General features: G+C 38.8%; 2 protein-coding genes and 1 long non-coding RNA gene across 9 annotated transcripts in view; 1 reads left to right on the plus strand and 2 right to left on the minus strand.

Annotated features, from left to right (window-relative positions):
- CDKL2 (cyclin dependent kinase like 2) overlaps positions 1 to 12,967 on the minus strand; it is a 46,053-nt gene extending 33,086 nt beyond the window's left edge. For 2 of the 3 annotated variants that reach the window (XR_011567230.1, XM_019962934.2), the window contains exons 1-2: positions 12,479 to 12,967; positions 9,750 to 9,948 (exon numbers count right to left, since the gene is read on the minus strand). Coding sequence is in view for 2 of the 3 variants with exons in the window: in XM_019962934.2 (XP_019818493.2) it covers positions 9,750 to 9,917 (168 nt within the window). In the remaining variant the exon portion in view is untranslated. Of the gene's footprint in view, positions 1 to 9,749; positions 9,949 to 10,984; positions 11,070 to 12,478 lie in introns of all 3 variants that reach the window. The other variant, XM_070791594.1, reaches the window with a different exon arrangement.
- A 38-nt stretch (positions 12,968 to 13,005) lies between these two features.
- LOC139183651 (uncharacterized) lies at positions 13,006 to 22,821 on the plus strand. Its single transcript, XR_011567231.1, has 2 exons — positions 13,006 to 13,158; positions 22,661 to 22,821. It is a non-coding gene; the product is annotated as an uncharacterized lncRNA (long non-coding RNA).
- Positions 22,822 to 23,074: 253 nt separating this feature from the next.
- G3BP2 (G3BP stress granule assembly factor 2) overlaps positions 23,075 to 26,198 on the minus strand; it is a 92,697-nt gene continuing 89,573 nt past the window's right edge. For all 5 annotated transcript variants that reach the window (XM_070791597.1, XM_070791595.1, XM_019962937.2 and 2 more), the window contains one exon: positions 23,075 to 26,034. In XM_070791597.1, coding sequence (XP_070647698.1) covers positions 25,762 to 26,034 — 273 coding nt within the window. In that variant the 3' untranslated portion in view covers positions 23,075 to 25,761. The remainder of the gene's footprint in view (positions 26,035 to 26,198) is intronic.

Genomic DNA, 26,198 nt, shown 5'->3' on the forward strand with positions numbered 1-26,198 from the left:
GTATAATAATACACTTATAATAATAATATATATAATTATATATATTTATATATAATTATATAATATAAAAATATATATAATTATATAATAATATATAATAAGTGTATAATGATTCACTTTGCTGTACACCAGAAACTGACAGAACATTTTAAATCAACTATCTGTTGTTGTTTAGTCACTGAGTTGTGTCCGACTCTTTGCGATCCCACAGACTGTAGCACATCAGGCTCCTCTGTCCTCCACTATTTCCCAGATTTTGCTCAAACTAATATCCATTGAGCCAGTGATGCCATTCAACCATCTCAACCTCTCTTGCCCCCTACTCCTCCTGCCCTCAATCTTTCGCACCATCAGAGTCTTCTCCAATGAGTCAGTTCTCATCGTGTGGCCAAAGTATTGGAGCTTCAGCTTCAGCATGAGTCCTTCCAATGAATATTTAGGGTTGATTTCCTTTATAATTGATTGGTTTGATATCCTTGTAGTCAAGGAGACTCTCAAGAGTCTTCTCCAGGACCACAGTTAGAAGGCATAAATTCTTCAGCACTCAGCATTCTGTATGATCCAGCTCTCACATCCATGCATTACTAATGGAAAAAACATCAGTTCAGATCAGTTACTCAGTCGTGTCTGACTCTTTGTGACCCCGTGGACTGCAGCATGCCAGGCCTCCCTGTCCGTCACCACTCCTAGAGTTTACTCAAACTCACGTCCATTGAGTCAGTGATGCCATCCAACCATCTCATCTTCTGTCGTCCCCTTCTCCTCCCGCCCTCAATCTTTCCCAGCATTATGGTCCTTTCAAATGAGTCAGCTCTTCTCATCAGGTGGCCAAAGTATGGGAGTTTCAGCTTCAGCATCAGTCTTTCCAATGAATATTCAGGACTGATTTCCTTTAGGATGGACTGGTTGGATCTCCCTGCAGTCCAAGGGACTCTCAGGAGTCTTCTCCAACACCACAGTTCAAAAGCATCAATTTTTTGGCACTCAGCTTACATCGTAGTCCAACTCTCACATCCATACATGACTACTGGAAAAACCATAGCTTTGACGAGATGGACCTTTGTAGGCAAAGTAATGTCTCTGCTTTTTAATATGATAAGTTGGTCATAACTTTTCTTCCAACGAGCAAGCATCTTTTAATTTCATGGCTGCAGTCACCATCTGCAATGATTTTGGAGCCCCCCAAAATAAAGTCTCTCACTGGTTCCATTGTTTCCCCATCTATTTGCCATAAAGTGATGGGACCAGATGCCATAATCTTAGTTTTCTGAATGTTGAGTTTTAAGGCAACTTTTTCACTCTCCTCTTTAAAGAGGCTCTTTAGTTCTTCTTCACTTTCTGCCATAGGGTGGTGTCATCTGCATATCTGAGGTTACTGATATTTCTCCCAGCAATCTTGATTTCAGCTTGTGCTTCATCCAGCCTGGTATTTCTCATGATACACTCTGCATAGAAGTTAAATAAGCAGGGTGACAATATATAGCCTTGATGTACTCCTTTCCTGATTTGGAACCAGTCTGTTGTTCCATGTTCAGTTCTAACTGTTGCTTCTTGACCTGCATACAGATTTCTCAGGAGGCAGGTCAGGTGGTCTGGTATTCCCCTCTTTCAGAATTTTCCACAGTTTGTTGTGGTCCACACAGTCAAAGGCTTTGGCATAATCAATAAAGCAGATGTTTTTCTGGAACTCTCTTGCTTTTTCAATGATCCAGCGGATGTTGGCAATTTGATCTCTTGTTCCTTTGCCTTTTCTAATTCCAGCTTGAACACCTGGAAGTTCATGATTCACATACTGTTGAAGCCTGGCTTGGAGAATTTTGAGCATTACTTTACTAACATGTGAGATGAGTGCAATTGTGCGGTAGTTTGACCATTCTTTGGCACTGCCTTTCTTTGGGGTTGGAATGAAAACTGACCTTTTCCAGTCCTGTGGCCACTGCTGAGTTTTGCAAATTTGCTGGCATATTGAGTGCAGCACTTTCACAGCATCATCTTTTAAGATTTGAAACAGTTCAACTGGAATTCTATCATCTCCATTAGCTTCCTAGTGGAGATATGATGCTTCCTAAGGCCCACTTGACTTCACAATCCAGGATGTCTGGCTCTAGGTGAGTGATAACACCATCGTGATTATCTGGATCATGAAGATCTTTTTTGTATAGTTCTTCTGTGTATTCTTGCCACCTCTTCTTAATATCTTCTGCTTCTGTTAGATCCATACCATTTCTGTCCTTTATTGTGCCCATCTTTGCATGAAATGTTCTCTTGGTATCTTTAATTTTCTTGAAGAGATCTCTAGTCTTTCCCATTCTATTGTTTTCCTCTGTTTTTTGCACTGATCACTGAGGAAGGCTTTCTTATCTCTCCTTGCTATTCTTTTGAACTCTGCATTCAAATGGGTATGTCTTTCCTTTTCTCCTTTGCCCTTTGCTTCTCTTCTTTTCACAGCTATTTGTAAGGCCTCCTCAGACTGCCATTTTGCCTTTTTGCATTTCTTTTTCTTAGGGATAGTCTTGATCACTGCCTCCTGTATAATGTCACAAACCTCCATGCATAGTTCTTTAGACACTCTGTCTATCAGATCTAATCCCTTGAATCTATTTGTCACTTCCACTGTATAATCCTAAGGGATTTGATTTAGGTCATACTTGAATGTTCTAGTGGTTTTCCCTACTTTCTTAAATTTAAGTATGAATTTGGCAATAAGGAGTTTATGATCTGAGCCACAGTTAGTTCCCAGTCTTGTTTTTGTTGACTGTATAGAGCTTCTCCATCTTTGGCTGCAAAGAATATAATCAATATGATTTCGGTATTGACCATCTCGTGATATCCATGTGCAAAGTCTTCTCTTGTGTTGTTGGAAGAGGGTGTTTGTTATGACCAGTGCGTTCTCTTGGCCAAACTCTATTAGCCTTTGCCCTGCTTCATTCTGTACTCCAAGGCCAAATTTGCCTGTTACTCCAGGTGTTTCCTGACTTCCTACTTTTCCATTCCAGTCCCCTATAATGAAAAGGACATCTTTTGGGAGTGTTAGTTCTAGAAAGTCTTGTAGGTCTTCACAGAACCATTCAAATTCAGCTTCTTCAGCATTACTGGGTGGGGCATAGACTTGGATTACTGTGATATTGAATGGTTTGCCTTGGAAATGAACAGAGATCATTCTGTCATTTTTGAGATTGCATCCAAGTACTGCATTTTGGACTCTTTTGTTGACTATGATGGCCACTCCATTTCTTCTGAGGGATTCTTGCCCATAATAGTAGATACAGTGGTCATCTGAGTTAAATTCACCCATTCCAGTCCATTTTAGTTTCCTGATTTCTAAAATGTTGATGTTCAATCTTGCCATCTCCTGTTTGACCACTTTTAATTTACCTTGATTCATGGACCTAACATTCCAGGTTCCTATGCAATATTGCTCTTTACAGCATCGAACTTTACTTCTATCACCAGTCACATCCACAGTTGGGTGTTGTTTTTGCTTTGGCTCTGTCTCTTCATTCTTTCTGGAGTTATTTCTCCACTGATCTCCAGTAGCATGTTGGGTACCTATTGACCTGGGGAGTTCATCTTTCAGTGTCCTATCTTTTTGCCTTTTCATACGGTTCATGGGGTTCTCAAGCCAAGAATACTGAAGTGGTTTGCCATTCCCTTCTCTAGTGGACCACGTTTTGTCAGAACTCTCCACCATGACCTGTCTGTCTTGGGTGGCCCTACACGACATGGCTTAGTTTCATTGAGTTAGACAAGGCTGTGGTCCTTTGACTATACTGACATTTGTTAGAAAAATGATGTCTCTGCTTTTTAATATGCTGTCTAGGTTTGTCTCAGATGGTAAAGAGTCTTCCTGTAAACACAGGAGACCCAGGTTCGATCCCTGGGTGGGGAAGATCCCCTGGAGAAGGGAATGGCAACCCACTCTAGTATTGTTGCCTGGAGTATTCCATGGAGGGAGAAGCCTGGTGGGCGACAGTCCATGGAGTAGCAAAAAGTCATACACGACTGAGCAATTATCATTTTCATACTTTCCTTCCAAGAAGCAACGTCCTTGAATTTCATGGCTGTAGTCACCATCCATAGTGATTTTGGAGCTCAGGAAAACAAAATCTGTCACTGTTTCCACTTTTTCCCCTTCTATTTGCCATGAAGTGATGGGACCAGATGCCATGATCTTAATTTTTTGAATGCTGTGTTTCAAAACAGCTTTTTCAATCTCCTCTTCCACCCTCAACAGGCTTTTTAGTTCCTCTTCACTTTCTGCCATTAGAATGATATTCCTTGCATATCTGAGGTTGTTGATATTTCTCCCAGCAATCTTTATTTCAGCCTGGCATTTCACAGGATATACTCTGCATATAAGTTAAATAGGCAGGGTGACAATAGATAACATTGTGTGCTCCTTTACCAATTTTGAAACAGTCAGTTGTTCTGTGTTTGGTTCTAACTGTTGCTTCTTGACCCACTTACAGGTTTCTCTGGAGACAGGTAAGGTGGTCTGGTACTACCATCTCTGTAAGAATTTGTCACTGTTCTGTAATCCATAGAGTCAAATGCTTTAGCATAGTCAATGAAGCAGAAGTAGATGTTTTTCTGGAATTCCCTTGCTTTCTCCATGATCCAACAAATGCTGGCAATATGATCTCTGATTCCTCTGCTTCTTTGAAACCATCTTGTAAACTATAAGTTCTCAGGTCATGTACTGCTGAAGCCTAGCTTGAAGGATTTTGAATACAACCTTGCTAGTATGTGAAATAAACAAAATTGTACAGTAGTTTGTACATTCTTTGGCATTGCCTTTCTTTGGGATTAGAATGAAAACTGAACTTTTACAGTTCTGGCCACTGCTGGGCTTTCCAATTTTGCTTACATATTGAGTTCAGGACTTTGACAGCATCATCATTTAGGGTCAAGAAGCAGCAGTTAAAACCAGAGACAGAATATCTGACTGGTTCAAAATTGGGAAAGGAGTACAAGAAGGCTGTATACTGTCACCCTGCTTATTTAACTTATATGCAGAGACATCAAGTAAAATGCCAGGCTGAATGAATCACAAGCTGGAATCAAGATTTCTGGGAAAAATGTCAATAACCTCAGATATGCAGATGACACCACTCTAAAGGCAGAAAGTAATGACGAACTAAAAAGCCTGTTGAGGAGAGTGAAAGAAGAGATTGAAAAAGCTGGTTGAAACTCAATATTCAAAAAACTAAGATCATGGCATCCAGTCCCATCACTTCATGGCAATAGAAGGGGGAAAAGTGGAAACAGTGACAGATTTTATTTTCCTGGGTTCTAAAATCACTGTAGATGGTGACCACAGCCATGAAACTCAAGGACACTTGCTCTTTGGAAGAAAAGCTATGACAAACCTAGACAGCACATTAAAAAGCAGAGACATCGTTTTTCCAACAAAGGTCCATCTAGTCAAAGCTATGGTTTTTCCAATAGTCATGTACGGATGTGAGAGTTGGACCATAAAGAAATCTGAGTGCCAAAGAATTGATGCTTTTGAACTGAGGTGGTGAAGACTCTTGAGAGTCCCTTGGATAGCAAGGAGATCAAACCAGTCAATCCTAAAGGAAATCAACCCTGAATATTCATTGGAAGGACTAAAGCTGAAGCTGAAACTGCAATACTCTGGCTACCTGATGCAAAGAACTAATTCATTGGAAAAGATCCTGATGCTGGGAAAGATTGAAGGCAAAGGAGAAGAGGGCAGCAGAGGATGAGATGGTTAGATAGCATCATCAACTCAATGGATGTGAATTTGAGCAAACCCTGGGAGATAGTGGAGGACAGAGGATCCTGGCATGCTACAGTACGTATCCACAAAGCATTGGACACAACTCAGTGTCTGAGCAACAACAACAAAATGCACCTAACAAGAAAGAATCAAACTATATGATGCAAAAATTGAGAAGTGCAGGGAGAAATACATGAATCTTCTATCATAGTTGGAAATGTCAACATTTTCAGAAATAGATCTAAGTAGGCAGGTAATCAGTAAGGCCTGAGTTGAACTCAAGAACACAATCCAACAACTGGGTAGAACTGCCATCTATAGACTACTTCATCCAACAACAGAAGAAGTAACTTTTTTCTCAACCTCATGTGGAATATGCACCAAGATATACCACTCTGTGGGCCACAGAACACAGTAATAAATTGAAACAAAGAAATCATGCAATGCCTTCTGTCAGATCAAATGGAATTAAACTGTAAATCAATAACACAGAGATAACTGGAAAATCTCAAAATAGGTGGAGATTGAACAATATACTTCTTAATTAAATTAAAACACAGGCTATCTGTTTCATATTATCCCCCATCCCCCTCTCTCTTCCTCTATTGCTCTGCTTTTCTTTCTAACAGACCAAAGCTGAGATTCAGACTTCATTAGAGAAGGCATGGCTGCCATAGCCATGTACAGACTGCCATCGGTGAAGACATGTGCCACAGGACGTCAGCCAGCCAAGTGGAGAAAGTGCAGGTGCACCAGAGGTGTTCCATGAATGATGCTGATACAAGCTACCAAGTCCATCATGTGATCTGCTCCCTTCATGACAAAAAAAGGACCCACCAGGAAGGGAAGCCTCTACTGACAATGCCTAAAATCATACAAGCTGGCAAAAGGAGAACTGTTTGCAGAGGCCCCCTCCAGTTTCACAAAGCAGAGCAAAAAGGAGTGATTCAAAGCTGAAAGTTGATATATGGCACAGTAGCCCATGAACATAGAAGAAAAAAAATCTTGGGAAGAAAACGTCTTCACTCTAGCCTCAAATTATTCCTAAAAAAAATAATGTTTCAAATGTAATGTCCAGAGGAAAAAATAAAGATAACCAGGGCATGCAAAGAAATGTTACTATAAGTAAAAAAAAAAAAAAAAATCAGAAGATAAAGTTAATCAAAACAGATGCAATATGAGTTCAGATATTGGAATTATCAGATATAAGCGACTATGCATAAAAAGTCAATGTCAAAAAACTGAGGGAACCTGAAACCATAAAAAGTGATACAATAGATTTGAACCCAAAGAAAAATTCTAGAACAGAAAAGTTCTAGAAAATTTCTGAATGTTAGTGCCACCAAGCACCCTTAAGGGTACCCTCAAGAGCCTCATTTAAGCAAACATAACTTCTCTCAGAGGGTAAGATAACATCATCCAAAAACTCTATAGAACTTTTAGAAATTAATACTGGCATATCAAGAGATAAGACTCAATCAAAAACCAAGAGAAAAAACAGACAATGGAAATAAACATGTGGGAGATCTATTTACTGGACACAGACTTTAGAAAAGCCTGTGATTTAAATAGAAAGCAAAATAGAGGGTCTGGCAGCAAAATGGAAATTATAGGGAAAAAAATCAAATAAAAAATTAGAACATTAAAATATGTCTTTAAGAAATCAGTGGGTGAGCTTAACAATAGATTAGATATAGCTGAAACAGAACTACTGAACTGGGGCTTCCCTGGTGGCTCATTGGTAAAGGATTCGCCTACCAATGCAGGAGACGGGAGTTCAATCCCTGATCGAGAAAGATCCCACATGCCTCGCAGCATCTAAGCCTGTGTACCACAACTGCTGAGCCTGTGCCCTAGAGCCTGGGAGCTGAAACTCTTTGAGTCCACAAGCCACAAGTACTGAGTGCCCTAGAGCCCATGCCTCACTAGAGAAAAGCCCACGCAGCAATGAAGACCCAATACAGTCAGAAACAAATAAAATTTTAAAAAAGAACTACTGAACGGAGGATAGGTCAAAAGAAAATCTGTAGAATGAAGCAAGGGAAAACAAAAGGATGAAAAACACAAAAGAATATAAGACACATATAAGGAAGGTCTCATATATGAAACTGAAATCTTATATGGAAAAGAGAAAGAATGGGACCGTAGCAATATATGAAACAATAATAGCTGAGCATCTTCTAGAAGTGACAAATGACATTATTTTATAGATGCAAGGGCCATAAAATCCAAGCAAGATAAATATAAAGAAACCCACACTTAGGCATATTATTGTAAAAGTGTTGAAAGCCAAAGTCAAAGAGAAAGCTTCAATGCACCCACTAAGGAATGTCTGACCTTTCAATAGAAGCAATGCAAATGAAAGCCAGCAGAACAGTGTAATGTTATCTTGAACATATCAAATGTAACTAACTGCCAACATAGAGTTCTATATCCTGTGAAAACACTCTCTTAAACAGAAAGCAAAGACTTTTTTTGAAAGACAAACACAAACGGACAACATTCCTTACTAGCTTCAAAGAAAATAAAAGGACATGATTTAAGTACAAGAAAAATGATCCAAGATGGAAGCTCAGAAATGTAGGAATAATTGATAAATAACGGAAAAGACAAATATTAGGTATTTATTAAAGGAATAAGAATCTTACATAGTACATACTCAGATCACAGGGCAATTGTGTTAAAACTAAATAATCTAGGGAGAAAAACCTAGAAATTTTCCACACGTTTGGAAATGAAGGAAAATGAGAAAACATTTTGCACGGCTAATCAAAATTTCTAGGACACATACAAGCTATTCTTAGAAGGAAAATGACAGCCTTAAATGCATATATGAGAAAAAAAAAAAAACCTAGAAATAAAAGAAGTTAAGCGTATAACTCAAAAGGTTAGAGAAAAGAACTATAAAATAACCCACCCAAAATAAGTAGAAGGTATAAAATGCTAAAGAACAAAAATTAATGAAATAGAAAAGAAATACACAACAAGAAAGACCAACAAAGCCAAACACTGGTTCTTTCTAAAGATAAAACGGATAAACTTCCAGTTAGATTGATGTGGGTGGGGTGGAGGAGGGAGTTAACATAGCAGGTCTGAGATTTTTATCCTTAGAAAGTTGGCTTGCAAAGTGAGCCCTTGGCTTGTACCTAGGTACTTGGATTTCAGAAGTGTTCCTTCATTTCTAGAACTGATAAAGTGACTCATGGTGCAAACAATATGGTGTATGCTGAATACCTGCAGTTCTACTAAGAGTCTGGAATTTTGGTGCAAGCAAAGCAAGGAGTACCTCTATGACAAGCCCCGTAAAAAAAACTCGGCACTGAGTCTCTAATGAATTTCCTCACTAGACAATCACACGTAGTGTCATAACTCATTGCTGGAGGAAATTAGCGCATCCTGTGTTAAGCCACTGGGAGAAAAGTGACAGATTTCCTCTGAAATTCACCCCATGTGCCTTTTCCCTTTTCTGATTTTACTGTATATCTTTTTACTTTAACAAGTCATAGCCAAGAGTACAACTATTTGCTGAGTGCTGTGAGTCCTCCTAATCACTGAAACTTGGGATGGTCTTTAAGACTCCCAACACAGCTGTTGGTAAATAGATAGGCAGACAGATAGAGAGAGGGACAACAAATACTTTTAAAATTATGTTCTGGGACTTCTCTGGTGGCCCAGTGACTAAGACTCTGGGCTCCCAATGTGTTGGAGACCTGGGTTCGATCCCTGGTCAGGGAACTAGATTCCACATGCCACAACTAAAGATCCTGCCTGCTTGCAGTAACTAAGACCTGGAGCATCCAAATAAATAAATAAATAATAAAAAATTATGTTATGGATAAATGAAAACTCAGATGTAATCCTTCTGTTTATTACCAAAAGAGAAACAAAAATCTATACTTTAAACTTACTTATGGAAATAAAACAAATATTTAAAAAGCACTTTCTAAAACTGTTGACCAAGAAACAACTCTTTTTTTTTTTCAATTCAATATACATATTTACTCACCTTTAGTAACTTGATTTCTCGCATGGCAATTTTTTTAACCATTTTATCATCATCACTTTCTAAGAACTTCTTGATGGCCACAATTCTTCCACTATCTTTATTCCTACACTTCATCACCATTCCATAGCTCCCTTCTCCAACCAATCCTAGGTTCTCATATTTTTCCATTTTAATTCAAAACCACCAGGAATTTTTCTCTCTGTGGGAACCGAAATATGGCATTAATTATGTTGAATACATTAATTCCTCTACCCTCCCAAATTAATTCTTCCCCACCTGTTTTCCATATTAGAGCAGACACTGCATTTATAGCTGTCCTGTGTATTTATTCCCATCTAAGCTATGTTTTCAAAATATTCACATACATTTCATAATAGACAAGGCAAGTGGAACTGAAGCCATTAACTTCAAATTTAAATAACTGAATGTCATGTTAATGAAATCTCAATATATTTTTAATGCAGATAAAGCAATGCTTGAACTATTATACAAAACAATTACAGTCTACCTTAGAAAAATACAATTCCTTTTCACTCAGATGTGAAAACCAAGTGAATCTGGTTTTAGTGAAGATAAAATTTATTTTTTTACATCAGGTTTAAAAGATCAAAATTGAGGATCTTTATAGTCTTTCTACTCAGTCGAGGGAAATATTACCAAGTTAACACTAACAACTTCTGATAAACTTTTTTTTTTAACTTTTCTTACCATAGTAATTAAATTCTTACATTGAACATACTAAATAACAGTCACGCAGTATGTAAGAAGATTTTTTAAAATTAAATGTTAATGTTCCAAATATTGTATTTCAAAAATCCTTTTAATGATTAATCACTAGAAGTATGATTATTTGAATTTTGTGTTTAGAATTATTTTGCATCACATTATATGACATTTTCTGAAAAAAGGCAATCCTAACAAATTCTGTCTTACTTTACTAATGATTGGTGAAGGACTAGCAACCATTCCACTTGATATTTTGGAATAGAAAGAAACTTTTCAGTCCAGATACAGTTAGGTTTTAATTCATAAGTTTTGATTGTCAAGAAATATAAAAACTAATAAACTACAACCTCAAAGTTAAATTTATTTTTACATGTGTTTTGGAAATTAAATTCCAGAAGCAGAAAATAAAAAATATTGCTTTTAATTCCAATGTGATTCTAAAAGTTTTGGGAGGAAAAAAAGTCTTTGGTACTATATTCCAGCTTCCCTGGTGGCTGAGAAATAATCACCTGCCAGTGCAGGAGACACAAGTTCAATCCCTGGGTTGGGAAGATCTCCTGGAGAAGGAAATGGCAACCCACTCCAGATTCTTGCCTGAAAAAGAAAATCCCATGGACAGAAGAACCTGATGGGCTACAGTGCATGGGGTCACAAAAGAGTCAGACACGACTTAGCTACTAAACAACAAAATATATATTCAAATGATGATTCATAATTGAAATTCTTTAACCTGACAACATAGAAACACTCATTCATAAAACTCGGAAAGAAACAAATTCTTACCTATAACATTAGTTGTGTACTTATGGCAATCTAAAATTAATTTACCCACCCAGACTGTGAAGTGTGATATTTTCCTTTCTTCCCTATTGGTACACTAATGACTAAGACAAATATTCTCTTTGTTCTAGCAAACTGTGAAAACCCAATGTATACATTTTCATCAGTTTACATTTGACAATTTAGGATATATATATATATATATATATATATATACACCGGCTATTTTTGTCCTTGGTATGATAAGCCTAAAGTCTAGTCTTTAGTAACATATGCTGTCTTAGTGATAGGAAAAAAATTAAGGAAAGAAGAAAGAGAGAATTACACTGATAATTTTTTCCAAACACTGACATTTTATTTGAAAGTTAATAGACAGAGGTTAAATGAAATATATATATATATGTTGATAAACATGGAAAATCAGAAGATTGATCTTCGAAAGGAGAAAAAATAAATCCCAGTCAACACCAACCCAATTATGTCATTATTTTACTACCAGCTCTGATAGGAGGTTCTCCCATAAACTGTCCCTGACACTAACTTGCCATACATTTGACATTTTAACTTCCATTTAACTTCTATTAACTATTTTAAAATAAAATGTCAGTGTTTGAAAAAAATCAATGTAATTCTCTCTCTTTCCTTAATTTTTTTTCCTTCCACTAAGACGGCATATTTTATTAAGGACTAGACTTTAGGCTTAATATACCAAGGACAAAAATAGCTGGAATCTATAACTTGAACCATTTAAAAAAAATTTGTAATTGGTGTCCTCAATATTTGGAAATGCAAAGTGAACAAAATTAAAATTACCTTAAGCATGTCACAAGCTAACATTCTGCAAGTTAACTAATCCACATGTACTCTCCAACCAGCTGCACACTGGGTCACGGTACATCGAACACACTTGCTTTTTCAAGTGGCATTGCCCACAAATACCTTAAAAGTATCAAGGCTGAAAAAGCTTCTTGTTTCGTGAAACGGTTACTCATAAACCATAACTTCTCATGCCTTCTACTTGTAAATGTAAAGGGTGATACAAACTAAAAGGAAATCTGACCAATTGGCAATGCGGTAGCTCTGGACATATGCCAAGGAAGCATAGGGTTCTTCTACCAATAATTTAGATAATAAAAATAACGCTGTTTTATTGTGTTAAAGACACAAATCTATTATAGGTGAAAGAACGAGATAATTGAAGCTTTAAAAAGTATTGTACTTACTGTTTGTTTTAAATCTTTCCGCGTGGAAAGTCCCAAAGGTTTTCAACTTGGAGACAAAATTGAGGTGAAGAGCATCTTCTTCGCAGGTCTAAAAGATGCTAACTAGCAAACTAGCAATTCCACAGCTGTCTTTATTTCTTCTGCGGACGCAGTCACGGGTCCCAGGTGAAGCAGGCAGGTAGGCAGATTGGCCTCAACCCGCCGCAAGCTTACACTCAGGAGAACCGCGGGCCGCATGCTGTCGTCGTCAAGGCAACGACCTCACTCTGTCCCCAACCATAGGCACAAAGTCTCCAGAGAGAGATACGGCCGGGGTCGAAATGCGTCCACGGCAGGCACCAACACCTGTTAAGGCCAAGGCCTGTACGGAAATTAGCTAAGGTGAGAGGGCACCGCCCCGCAGCTCTTAAGATGCTTGGTCCTTGTAGTCAGTGAAACGGCTCAGCTCTGGCAAGCCCTAAGCGAAGGCGTTGGCCTCCAAGCTGCAAGGGGGCGGATCCTCACCCGCCCAGGCCCGCCCCCGAGTGCGCCAAGCCGCCCGTGTTCTGATTGGTTGAGCTCTGTCGTCAAGATCTCTGATTGGCTTGGCATCACCCATCCAGCCAGTTCACCTGGGGCTCGGCTCTCGATCTAATCTCTGATGCGCAGACGCTAGTATCAGCATACACCTACGTCCTCAAGTAAGGGAGCACCTTTCCTTCTTTCCTTCGGTGGGAGATCTCTCTAGACTGGGAGCAACAAGCGATTCTGGTGCTCACGGAGAGGCTAAAAGTGGTGGTGGTTTTGTAGGATTGGGTGAAAATGGAAGGGAGAAACCGTGAAAATAGTGCGATGAAGCGTTCTTCAAACTCCTCCACTGAGCCGGGAAGTGGGCTCTGCAGCCCTCGCCCGGGAATGTTCGGGCTTGGAAGCGATTCGACGCTTCCTTTCCGGTCTGGGCAGTGGGGCCAGTGTGGGACAGGTAGATGAGAGTGACAATATAGGAGGTGATAAGTAAACGAGGCAAGGTGAAGGTAGGTAAGTGACGACAGAACTGACGTTAGAAGGGACCTTGGGGAGGACAGCCTGGGCACTGAAAGTGAGGGAAATATTTTGGAGATAACGAAAGGGGAAGGGAGGACAGGGATGAAATAACAGGAAAGTGGCTAAGACGGTTGGGGAACTAAAAGACATGAGCAATACTGGCATATGACAGACAGCCAAGCAGGGTGCAGTTAGGAATGCTATGTTTAAGGCAAAGACTAAGTCAAACCATGATTAGGCAAAACTGGTAGGTCAGAATCATGCAGATGCTTAAGTCACACACACACACACACACACACACACACACACACACACACAAAACAGGGTTTTTCCTCATTCCATACCTCTGCAAGGTAAGGTATGAGGATGCCTTAAACTGTTATTTTCACATTAAATCATAAAAACCATTTTATAATGGAATTTGGTCTCTGTAATTCCTTGATCCAGTTAGGAGTGTGTCCTGGATAGCAGAGCTACTAAAAACTGAATTGTACACTTTAAAGGGGTGAATTTTATGTATGTGAATGATATTGCAATAAAACAATAGACATACAGGAGGAGAAGAAATTCATAGCTGGCCCAGAAATCTTTTTCAGTAAATTTATATATTTTAGCTTTGAGCAGCCCAATTCTTTCTCACCTTAGCAGTCATCTGTTAAATAACTCGGCAACAATCATTCTCTATGTATCTGGATATCCCAAAACAATGTGCTTCAGTCAGTTTCTTGCAAGAAAACTTTAAAAAACCTCTCACTTAGGTCTCATGAGATACTGAATGATCATGGGATTTTGGGATCACTTCAGTTGAGTTACCAAGTGAACGGAAGGGCCATAAAATCTTCAGACTAAAAAAGTAAGGTTATCTTCAGTATTTTATGGCTCATGCAGCTATGAATGCATTCTATCATTCTATTAAAACAGACTGACTCATTTTGCAGTTCTTGTTCTTTGATGGAAAGATGGACATTTGTCATAGAAAAGATAATTCTGTTCACAATGTAGTAGTTGATTCAGTGACTCATTGCCACATTTAAAAGTGTTTAAGACAAATAGATTTGGAAACCTAAAGTACAATACTTGGTCAAATTCAGTATACACTATATTTGATCTGTCAGTCACCAACACAGTTATATCATAATAGTATAAACCTGGAATCCATTCCTCAAATATTAAAAATAGCATATTCTGTTTGCACTGATGACTCTTACAAACTCTCCCTTGATGTTCCCTCTCTCCCTCCAGCCTCTATCCCCTTCCTCTGTTTATATTCATAGCACTCATGCATGCTAAGTTGCTTCAGTTGTGTCTGACTCTGTGCCACCCTATAAATGGCAGCCCACCAGGCTCCCCAGACCACAGGATTCTCTAGGCAGGAATACTGGAGTGGGTTGCCATTTCCTTCTCCAAGATATTCATAGCAAACCTACATAAAAAATTGTTAATTTCCTGTTCTCTCTTGGGCTTTCATCCTTCTCACTTCATTGGAATAGTTCTTCCCAAAAGTCACTACGACCTATATAAAGCCATCTGTGTGTGGCAGACTACTGGACACTCACAATAAGCTGGCTCCTTTTTTCTCTATGTGTGGCTCACTTATTTTCTGAAATTTCCATTGCAGTTAGGGGTGGTCATGTGACTGAAGTCAATGGAATATGAGATGTGTACCATTCCCAGACCTTGCCCATGAAAATCTCCATTCAAGATCCTCCATGTTACTTTTGCCTTCCATCTAGCAGTAATGGAGATGATTATAATGTGATCTTCAAACCACACTGTGAAGCTGGTAGAGCCTTCATTCATCTAGGTCCCTAAATGATTGTGTGAGGGAGCGACTACTGACCTCTTCACCACCACTCCTTTTTTATATGAGGGGGGAAAACTATTGCGTTTGAACTATTACACATTTCAGGGTCTGTTTATTTTAGCAGTTGTGTATTATTCACTCAGCCATGTCTGACTCTTTGCAACCCTATGGATTGTGGCCCGCCAGCCTCCTCTGTCCATGGAATTCTCCAGGCAAGAATATAGGAGTGGGTAGCCATTCTCTTCTCCAGGGGATCTTCCCGAACCAGGGACTGAACCTGGGTCTCCACATTGCAGGCAGGTTCTTTACCATCTGAGTGTCCATCTAATTATTTGACCTCTCAGCAGCATTTAAACAACTTACTATACTTTGCAAGACAAATTCCCAAAACTTAGCTTCCCTTGACACCAATATTTGCCACATTTTATCTGTTTTCTCTGCATGTTCTCCTGTTGTAGAACCCTAAATGCGGGGATTATCTGAGCGCTGTCCTCAGCCTCTTCTGTGCTCTCTTGCTAGATGATCTCATCTAACCCAATAGCTGCAAAGACCTATACTGACCAATCACAGCATAGCACTCTCAGAATTCCAATATCATACTGCCTTACATTTTTTCTTGGATATTCAATTGGCATACAAAACATGGATACAACAGAACTGGTATTTTGTTTGGGCCACACCATGTGGCTTTTAGTTCCACAGGGATTTTAGTTCCCTGTGGCAGTGACAGCCCAAAATCCTAATCACTAGGCCACCAGGGAAATCCCTAAGAGAAATGTTGATTTTTCCCTCCACATTTAATTCATGCTCCTTCATCTCCTTCTCTATCTCAGTAAGAGTACTGCCTTCCACCCAAGTTGCTTCAAAATCCTAGGAGTTATCCTTGAATATTATCTTTCCCTCACATTCAAAATTCAGTCCATAATGGAATTTTCCCAGTAGTCCAGTGGTGAAGACCCCACACTTCCAGTGCAGGGGCAAGGGTTCAGTCCTGATGGAGGAACTAAGATCCCACATGCCATGTGGTGCAGCCAAAACAAGAAGAAAAAAAAAAAAAAATCAAATCCATTATAGTCTTATAGGTTGTATCCCAGTTATTAACTGACCATTTATCACCATCTTCACTACTCCAAGAGACCACTGCTATAACACAGCATCCCTTCCTGACAGGCTCCTCACATCATTTCCTTGCCCAGATGCCTACAATCCCAGTTCAAGAGTAAAATCCAACTACAGGGCCATCCTCAATTTAGCTCTTACCTACCTCTTGACTGGAGAAGGGAACAGCTACCCACTCCAGTATTCTGGCCTGGAGAATCCCATTGGCTGTACAGTCCATGGGGTCACAAAGTCAGACATGACTGAACGACTTTCACTTCACTACCTCTTGATATCATCTGCTTACTATCATGGCCACACTGGTATTAATGTCCTTAAACACACCAAGCTCCTTGCAAGCACAGCATTGGCTCTATCTGGAATGCTCTTCTTCCTTAAAGCTGCCATCTCTTCATTTCAGATCTCAAATGTACTTCCTGAAGCCTTTCATACCACCCCTGGGAGTGATGAAGGAACAGCCCATCTCCAGTCACTATTACATCCTCTACTAGCTCTATCTACTATTAACCATATGCTATTGGAAAAGCAGTCAACCCCACTGTGCCTGAGTTTAATTCATCTGTAAAATAAATAGGACTCCTCACAGGATTCAGTGGAAACAGTGGAAACAGTGTCAGACTTTTTGGGGGCTCCAAAATCACTGCAGATGGTGACTGCAGCCATGAAATTAAAAGACGCTTACTCCTTGGAAGGAAAGTTATGACCAACCTAGATAGCATATTCAAAAGCAGAGACATTACTTTGCCAACAAAGGTCCGTCTAGTCAAGGCTATGGTTTTTCCAGTAGTCATGTATAGATGTGAGAGTTGGACTGTGAAGAAAGCTGAGTGCCGAAGAATTGATGCTTTTGAACTGTGGTGTTGGAGAAGACTCTTGAGAGTCCCTTGGACTGCAAGGAGATACAACCAGTCCATTCTAAAGGAGATCAGTCCTGGGTGTTCTTTGGAAGGAATGATGCTAAAGCTGAAACTCCAGTACTTTGGCCACCTTATGCAAAGAGGTGACTCATTGGAAAAGACTCTGATGCTGGGAGGGATTGGGGGGCAGGAGGAGAAGGGGACCTCAGAGGATGAGATGGCTGGATGGCATCACCGACTCTATGGACGTGAGTCTGAGTGAACTCCAGGAGTTGGTGATGGACAGGGAGGCCTGGCGTGCTGCAATTCATGGGGTTGGATAGAGTCAGACACGGCTAAGTGACTGAACTGAACTACCTCACAGGATTGCTATTGGAACTAAATGAGTTGTATTATGCCCAGGACTAATGAGGACTGAAACTGTTTGTCTGTTGCCTCCCTCAAAAACTACAAGTTTTCTGAGGGTAGGCTGCATCAGCTGTATTGCCAGCCAGCACCCAGGGAGCAGAGTTTCTGGCACATGTGTTAAGTCATTCAGCCATGTCACTTTGTGACCCGCATGGACTGTAGCCCGCCAGGCTCCCCTGTCCATGGAATTCTCCAGGCAATACTAGAATGGGTTGCCATTCCCTTCTCCAAGGGATATTCCTGACTCAGGGATCGAACATGGGTCTCCTGCATCACCACTGCAAGCAGATTCTTAACTGTCTGTGCCACCAAAGAAGATGCTAATATTCACTAACTGCTGTACAAATCTTTCTCACTGCCTTCACACATATTGGTAATTTCACTGCTTGCTTTGAAACATCACTAATCCTTCCTGGTAAGCCACATTCCAACTGAAATGTCTCACATCTGTTTTCTATTCCAGGTCACTATCCTCATTGCTACATGTCAAGTAGAGCTTTGTTTTCACCTCTCCAAGCTTTAGTTCACCTCTTTAAAAATAAAGGAAAATCAGATTATCAGAGTAAGTTGTAGTAACCTAAATAAAATAATAGGTCCTCAAAAATTTTCTCACAGTATTTAACAGGTATTTAGTTTCTGTTCCAAGTCTACACCCTGCCTCATTACTTTAATTAATGCTGAACTTCCTGAATGTTGTAGTTCCTGATTAAAGGATCGTTAATTTTAGGCCTACTCATGCTGGAAACTGATATTTTTCAATTTTGTAAAATAAAGCCAGAGTAAAATTCACTGCAAAGTTTAAACTCTCACTGCTTAAAACTCATCTTTTTTCTAAAATTACTTTTTGAAGCAGAGCAACACTTTTAGCTAATCCAGTATTTCAAATTACTTCATGCTTGTGTAACTATATACACTTTATGAGCCTCCGTCTCATTGTCCATAAAAGATAACTACACCTGGGTTTGCCTAAATATTAGGTCAGATATTGGAGAAAACTCAATTTTGAGAGATGAAAATGGGTGTAAAGATATCTATTTTACTGGTTAGTTTTTATCGATTTGTATACTTATGCTATTTAGAACTTGCCTCAATTCCTTTCAGACACCTAATGTCAGCTGCCAAAAAATAACCTAAATCTATTTCCCTCCCCCTCAGATATCACAACAGCCTCCAGTTTCCATTCTTAACCTCCTACCTAACCTGTACACAGCGTATCACTCACATGATTAACTGTCTTCATAATTAATGGCTTCATGTTGCAATTGAAGGAAATGGCAACCCACTCCAGTACTCTTGACTGGGGAATTCCACGGACAGAGGCTGGCAGGCTATGTAGTCCATGGAGTCACAGAGTTGGACATGACTGAGTGACTAATGCTTACTTACTAAACAAGTTTTAGGATTTTTTTTTTTAAATCCTATTTTGTGGAAAATGCCATTGGAATCTTGAAACAGACTGCACTGAATCTGTAGACTGCTTTAGGTTAGTATAGTATATATGTAGCAATTAGTTTCTCCAAATAAACTCAGTATGTGGGCTGCTTACATGATCCAGTCTAGTTCACCTCTTACCACTTTGCCACCCCTTGAACCCCAATTCCACCTATCCCAGCTTCTCATCAGAGAAGGCAATGGCACCCCACTCCAGTACTCTTGCCTGGAAAATCCATGGATAGAGGAGCCTGGTAGGCTGCAGTCCATGTGGTAGCTAAGAGTTGGACACGACTGAGCAACTTCACTTTCACTTTTATGCATTGGAGAAGGAAATGGCAACCCACTCCAGTGTTCTTGCCTGAAGAATCCCAGGGACAGGGGAGCCTGGTGGGCTGCCGTCTACGGGGTCGCACAGAGTCAGACACGACAAGCGACTTAGCAGCAGCAGCTTCTCATTACCCTCTCCACTTTTCTAATTTCGTAGGCTTTACATTAGTTGGTCCCTCTGACTGGAGTGCTCCTATGTCCCATGTCAACTCTAGGTGACTGGGGAACAGTCTCTAAAGTTGCCACTCAGTTGCTTTGTATTATCTTCTTTTACATCTTATTTACTAAGGAACTTCTTGCTCATGTATCCTCAAGAACAGGGCCTGGGGCACACAGGTGCTCAATAAACACTTGACAAACAGTGTTAAGTGGTCTGTCTTCATTAAAACAATTATGAAGGAAAACACACCCCCACACCCACCAAGCTGTTTATAGAAATCATCCATGGGTTACACTGTCAAGTTCATTCTGTGGGATTATCTGTACTTTCTACAATGGGCACAGCATGCTTTTTTGTGTTAAAACACAGTACATAAATCATTCTATATACTCTTTTGGAAATTAAAAGGCACGAGTCTAAATTACACTCTCCTATACAGCTTCTTCTTTTAGGTCCACTTCATATCAAAATCCAAGAGGGTTCCACTAGCACTCCTGCCTCCCCATCAAGAAAGCATGGTTTTTTAAAACATACACTTTTTTAGAACACTCCTGCCTCCCCATCATGAAAGGCTGGTTTTAAAACTTTCTACATATCACTTTGCTTTTGTAGTTATGCAAGGGAACAACTTTGGATTCTTTGATACTACCTTTTTCCTCACCAAGACCAGGCTGTTTTACCCACAAAGTCTTTCAAATTGTTGAGGTTTCTAACATCACTCTAGTCCAAGCTAGTACAACCACTCTACTATCATGGCTTACTGAAATACAGCATCCTTTCATCCAACTTACTCATTAACTCCTTCACTTTGCTTACTCTGTAGCCAGGTATTTCAAAATAGAATTACCATCCTACCAAATAAACCAACTTCCTATTGTTTTTGTCATGAAGACCAACCTCCTCACAGTCGGCTTCCTAGTTTTTCCTTAAAAAAAAAAAAAAAAAAAAAAAGGATGGAACCTGAGCTCCCCCGGAGGTGGAAGCACGGAATCTTAACCACTGGACTGTGAAGGAAGTCCCCTTAGCTACCTTAAATATGCAACCACTGTTTCAGACCTTTTAACCTGAGAGCAGGGAACCTTGTTTTATTTCATTATTTATCAACAGTACCTAAAACACACCTGGCACGCAGAAGCTCAACCGTTAATGAATTAAATAAGCCAGTGAAAGTTAATCAGAATAGCATGAACAAATGCTATTTGTTCCTCATCCTGAAAAATGGACAGAAGGGAGACAAAGAGAAAATATTAAGCAGAACAGATGAGACTTCAAACATTTTTAGGCTAACAGAGATGTTCACTATCACAGAATTAGGTATGCACACCACTTAGAGAAGCATGGCAGTTAGAAAACACATGGCTTTGGACTTCTGAATTTTGAATTTCAAAGGGCTTGCCTCATAGCTCAGTTGGTAAAGAATCTTCCTATAATGCAGGAGCCCTGGTCGGGAAGATTCTTGCCTGGAGAATCCCATGGACAGAGGAGCCTGGCAGGCTACAGTCCATAGGTCACAAGAGTCAGACATGACTTAGCAACTAAACCACCACCAGGACTTTAAAAGGGGACAAGGCAAAATAGGATTAAAAAAAGAAATGTTTGAAACATAATTATCAGTAGACAGTAGAAATTCAACTGTATAAAAAAAAGTAACAGGCAACACTTAACTGAACGCCCCATACACTGTTCCAGGAGCTTCACGTATTAACTCACTGAATCCTCACACTCCTCCTCCTCAGTCTACAAATGAGTTAAACAGGAGCACAGAAAATGGCTAACCACTGAATGGTGGAGTTCCCATTCAAGGCCAGGCTATCTTCAAAGCCCACTTCTTATCATCACACTACATGAAATTTACTGAATGGACAATATACTGAAGCTAAGGTAATTCCTGGCCTAAATGAAACCATTCAGAGAAAACTTGTGGAGAAAGAGGCTGAGGACAGAAAGGATAGGTATGTGTGTAGGGGGCAGGTGGTGGTGGTTATGGGGTGATGAGTTTATTGTCATAAAACTGAAAGCATTCCAAGTAGGCAGCCAGCTTTATCAAAACTTAGGAGATCAGGGACAAGAGTAGTAATCTTACTGTGAATGTTTAATTCTAAACTCTCACTTATAGTATTTTGCCCAGTATTTGGTAATGCTAAAAACCAATTTCATTTCCTATTAATTCTTAAGTACAAGGTGTGGTTACATACTACATAAACAGATTGGAAGACTTCAATTGTCAAAAATACCTTGAAAACTGAAGGAATTCTGACTTAACTATGCAAATGGCTTTAAACAAAACTACTGACATCTTTTATGATCTATTAAACTACTCATATCTTTTATGAAGGGAAATCTTTCAGAACATAATAAAACATAATTCATTTACCCAGTCATTTAAGATACTTTAGAATTCTGGCATTAAAATGATCAAGACAATAATTAGAAAGTCTTATGAAAACAGACTGAAAAGGAAAAAAAAAATCAAGTATTCACCTGAAGTTGAAATATAAATTATGATGAGCAAGTTATCCTGAAGAAAAAATATGAACATCTATTCATTACATTTTCATTTACTTGATACAAAGACTATATTATATAACAATTGAAACGAAGCATCATGTGTGGTTCAACTTTCAAATATTTTGTTCCATATTTCCTGGACCAAACGATATTTTACTTCTTCAAATTTGTTTTCAATATAGTATGGTACATACATTTTATCCCTTCTGAATGTTTTTCCATAGCCATAAAATTAAATGTTATTATACATCATAATTGAAAGTGAGCCTAATAGACACTTAAAAAATCTTAAGTCTTACTTCCTAAAAGTACTTGAATAACAGTCTAGCTTTTCTCCAGTACAAACTAGTAAAGATTGATTTACGGAATCTTCATACAGTGTTATAAATATATCAGGAAAAATTCACTTGTACTATCCCTGTTAACAAAGTAAAAGTCTCAAGTTCTAAAATTACATATGCCTTATGATTTTATTTTTCATTTGAAGAATATATTTGTTAATTATGACTGAATGATTCTTTTCCCTTTTAATATTCTTTTAGAGCTTCACAAATTTGTTCCAATTGCTGAACTGGTCATGTCCATAACTTCAGATCACCTCGATCTTCCCATCCTCTCTTCCTTCTGAGATGAAGTAGCAATCCTTTGGAAAACCCAAGATTATTAAAAACAAATAAATAAATGTTTAGTAGTCTGCTTCTTACCTTCCTCACCACTTATTATTCTGGTCTAACATTCTCTATCTTGTTTATCAGCTATCTAACTGAACTGGGATCTATCTCAGTTCAAGTAATTATGTTCAAGTCTTACTTAAATAATTTATGTATCAAATTTCACAAATAATAATCAGTTGATTTTAGAACAATTCCTTATTTTACTGAGGTTGTGTGAAATGCCACTGGGAGAAAATATTTCAGAACACAAACCTATAGATTAAATTAGGGACATAGATAAAATGCTGCAGACATCAGTAGTTTATTGTTTGTTTAGTCCAAACACATTCAAAATGGAAACTCAAAGAATACTTTCCACCTGAAACAATTAAACTAGATACTACTAGCATATAATGCTTAACACATTACAGCAATAAAGATGGTAATCCATTGTCTTCTATACCTACTAAAGCCAAGATGGTAAAGCCAATTTGGTTGCAATAGTGTCATAAGGATAGAATAGAATATTACCATCCAAAAAATAAAAACAAACAAACAACAACAATAAAAAAACCCAGCAAATAACAGTTATGGTAGATGAATATTTTTACTCTGGTTCACTGAAAAGGGGACAAAATGTTAAAAGTCCACAGTACTGCAGGTGAACAATCACCATGTAAACTTCTCCATGTGATGTTTTAATGTTTTATTCATGGTATGTAGAGACTGAAGCTGAATGGCTCTTTGCTTTAATTTTCTATTACACTTAACATTTATCATTACTTTTGGTGCCAGAACAGTTTTCATGGGCGGTAGGGCAATATCTTGGATTGAAAATTTTATATATATATATATCAAATGAAGGAAGAGAAAGAAATGAAAGAGGAACAATATGCTATATATATAAAAAAAAAAACACTGACAAGAAACCACTTATTTAAAAGCAGTTTGAATAAAAGCTTCAAAACTCAAAAGTAATTTTCTTGTAAGAACTTCAAGTACTATACATTAGAAAGCGTAAATGTATTTCAAACAGGAAAAAAAAATCCTTAAGCCCCCCAAAATGGAAATTGAGAAATCTGTGTCCCCAAAATATATCCAATAGTGCAAGACTTTTCCTCGAACATGGAAGACCTCATTCAAGGGGGGGAAAAAGGGATAGGCTTAATTTTACTTACATTGCCCGGTACATGGAAAACAAAATATGTGCATCATTTGCTAGTTTACTAAATAGCAAACAGTTTCATAATTAAGAAACAGTTTGCTATTATGTCAAGTGCATTTTTTGTTTGCTTTTACTAAGACAGAATGGAGAAGTCTTCCATGCTACAAGCAGCTTTAAGTGGTCACACTTATTTACCCCACTCCTGGCCTGAAACATCAGAAACTGGTAGGTACCAAATACTCCAAGCATAAAATCGGATATCCTTTGTCATATTTGTGGTTTACCGGAACTTGCTATAAAGACAGACAATAATCCAGCAGCTACAAACTTTGCTCACAGAATTGTTTAGAGATTCATGTAAAAATAAAAGATGTCGTCCCAGACTTAAATTCAGAGCCACTCGGGTGCTGACATCAGGTCAAGAATTGTGCAAAATGAATGACAGTTCCCTGCCCCCCCAAATAGAAAATGCAAACACTTAAGAGCTGCTGTTCTTTTCTCCGAAAATTGCAGTATCCTCACTTCAGGTTTACGTGCCATTTATGGAATCTGACTGCTTTTAAAAGGTCACTAAAAATGTACATCAAGTTGACTGACTTTTCCAAGCACCTCTCAAGTGATACGCTTCAACGTTCACCTTCAGGTTAAGAGAAAAGTCAACAAGAGACTTTGACTCAAATAACTGACTTCCTCCTTCACTCTCCCTCCCAAACACACAAGACTCCCTCCCACAGAGAACACAAAGTTGTTAACTCAAGAACAAGGTAAATAATATTCTAGTTAATTTTACTGATTTTAAAGATACTGCAATTTTTATATACTTCAATGATTTCTCAACATTTTGCAGCTGTTTGGCTTTGCAGCACAGCAATTTATACACTATACTGTACAAAATTACCAGCAAGACTGGAATGATGTATTAATAGAAGGCACCATCATGCGTATTACATTACCAGAGAACAAAAATACAGTAAAGACAATTTTCACTGTACACAGCTTAAAGAAAGGAAAAGGGGGAGGAAGAGTGTGTTGAGCAGCCAGCCATCCCTGTACTGAAGAGGGGCAGGTAGAAAAAAACCTTAGATATGGAGCTACTAAATCTGGTCTAATATTCAAGACCATAGCATTTGAAGTTCTGATCTTTATTTAGTTCATAACTAAATGACTTCCTTCTGGAATATACTTGTAGTCTTGTTAAGGTTTATGTGTACACACGCTGGTCACAGCAAGCAGGTAAAAATGCCCTCATCATTTCACAAACTATGCTCTACTGGAAAAAAAGATGAAAGATTTTTTTCCCCTGTTGCCTCCTGTTGCAGATGTCAAGGTTAATGAGTTCAGAGTACCCATTAGTGCATTCTGATGAGTGCATAACAAGTTTCTGTTGGTTTGTATTTTTGGGGGGAGCCAAGAAAAAAAGGCAAGATTCTCCAATTGCACAAATTGCACTATTTGTGTTTCCAACAATAGGCAGAAACAGTAACACTTAAACAAAATGTGCAGCAGAGGATTTTTTTGACTCAAAGGACCTGAATTCAGTTGGGCATGTCCTTTTAAGTTCATTTTGTTGTAGACAGTTTAAGATATGGTCATTTCTCAGTCCTTAATTCTCCAAGTCTAGATTTATAAATTAACAATGCGAATCTTGTTGTAAAATTGGGGAAATAATGTCCACCTCAATTTAACTGATAACTGAAAGATGCTTTTCACATCAAAGAAATGATCAAAAAGGCTGTGTCACATTCCAAAGCCAAAAAAAAAATTAACAAGAATGCAAACACGATGAATAATGTACCACTGCCAAGACTCTGCCAAGAGTGGAGCCTCAGCGACGCTGTCCTGTGAAGCGGCCTTCCATCTGCCCAGCTCCTCTCCCAGAGCCAAGTTTCTGTGCCATGCCACCTCTCGGAGGGGGTCCTCTTCCATCCCGGTCGCGCATCATTCCACCGCCCACTATTCCCCGGGGACCACCAGGACCTCGATCACTGCGCCTAATATCCCGGCGGTCATCACCACCACCTCGAGTTTCTCGCTCTCTGGCAGCTCTTGTCTTTTTCTCTTCCACATTTAAACGTACTTCCCCTCGAAACATAATTGGCTTTAAAAAGGAAGAAAAAAATGTACATGGGCAGGTTAGACAGTAATAGTGGTGTAAGAAATAGTGATTTTCTTACTTTCTTACAGAAGTAAGAAATCACTTACGTAAGAAAGTAAGAAAATCCTAAAAGACAAAAAAAACTTTCAAAATTCTCAACATGCAAT

Source organism: Bos indicus, chromosome 6 (assembly GCF_029378745.1).
Source record: "Bos indicus isolate NIAB-ARS_2022 breed Sahiwal x Tharparkar chromosome 6, NIAB-ARS_B.indTharparkar_mat_pri_1.0, whole genome shotgun sequence".
Lineage (NCBI taxonomy): Eukaryota > Metazoa > Chordata > Mammalia > Artiodactyla > Bovidae > Bos > Bos indicus.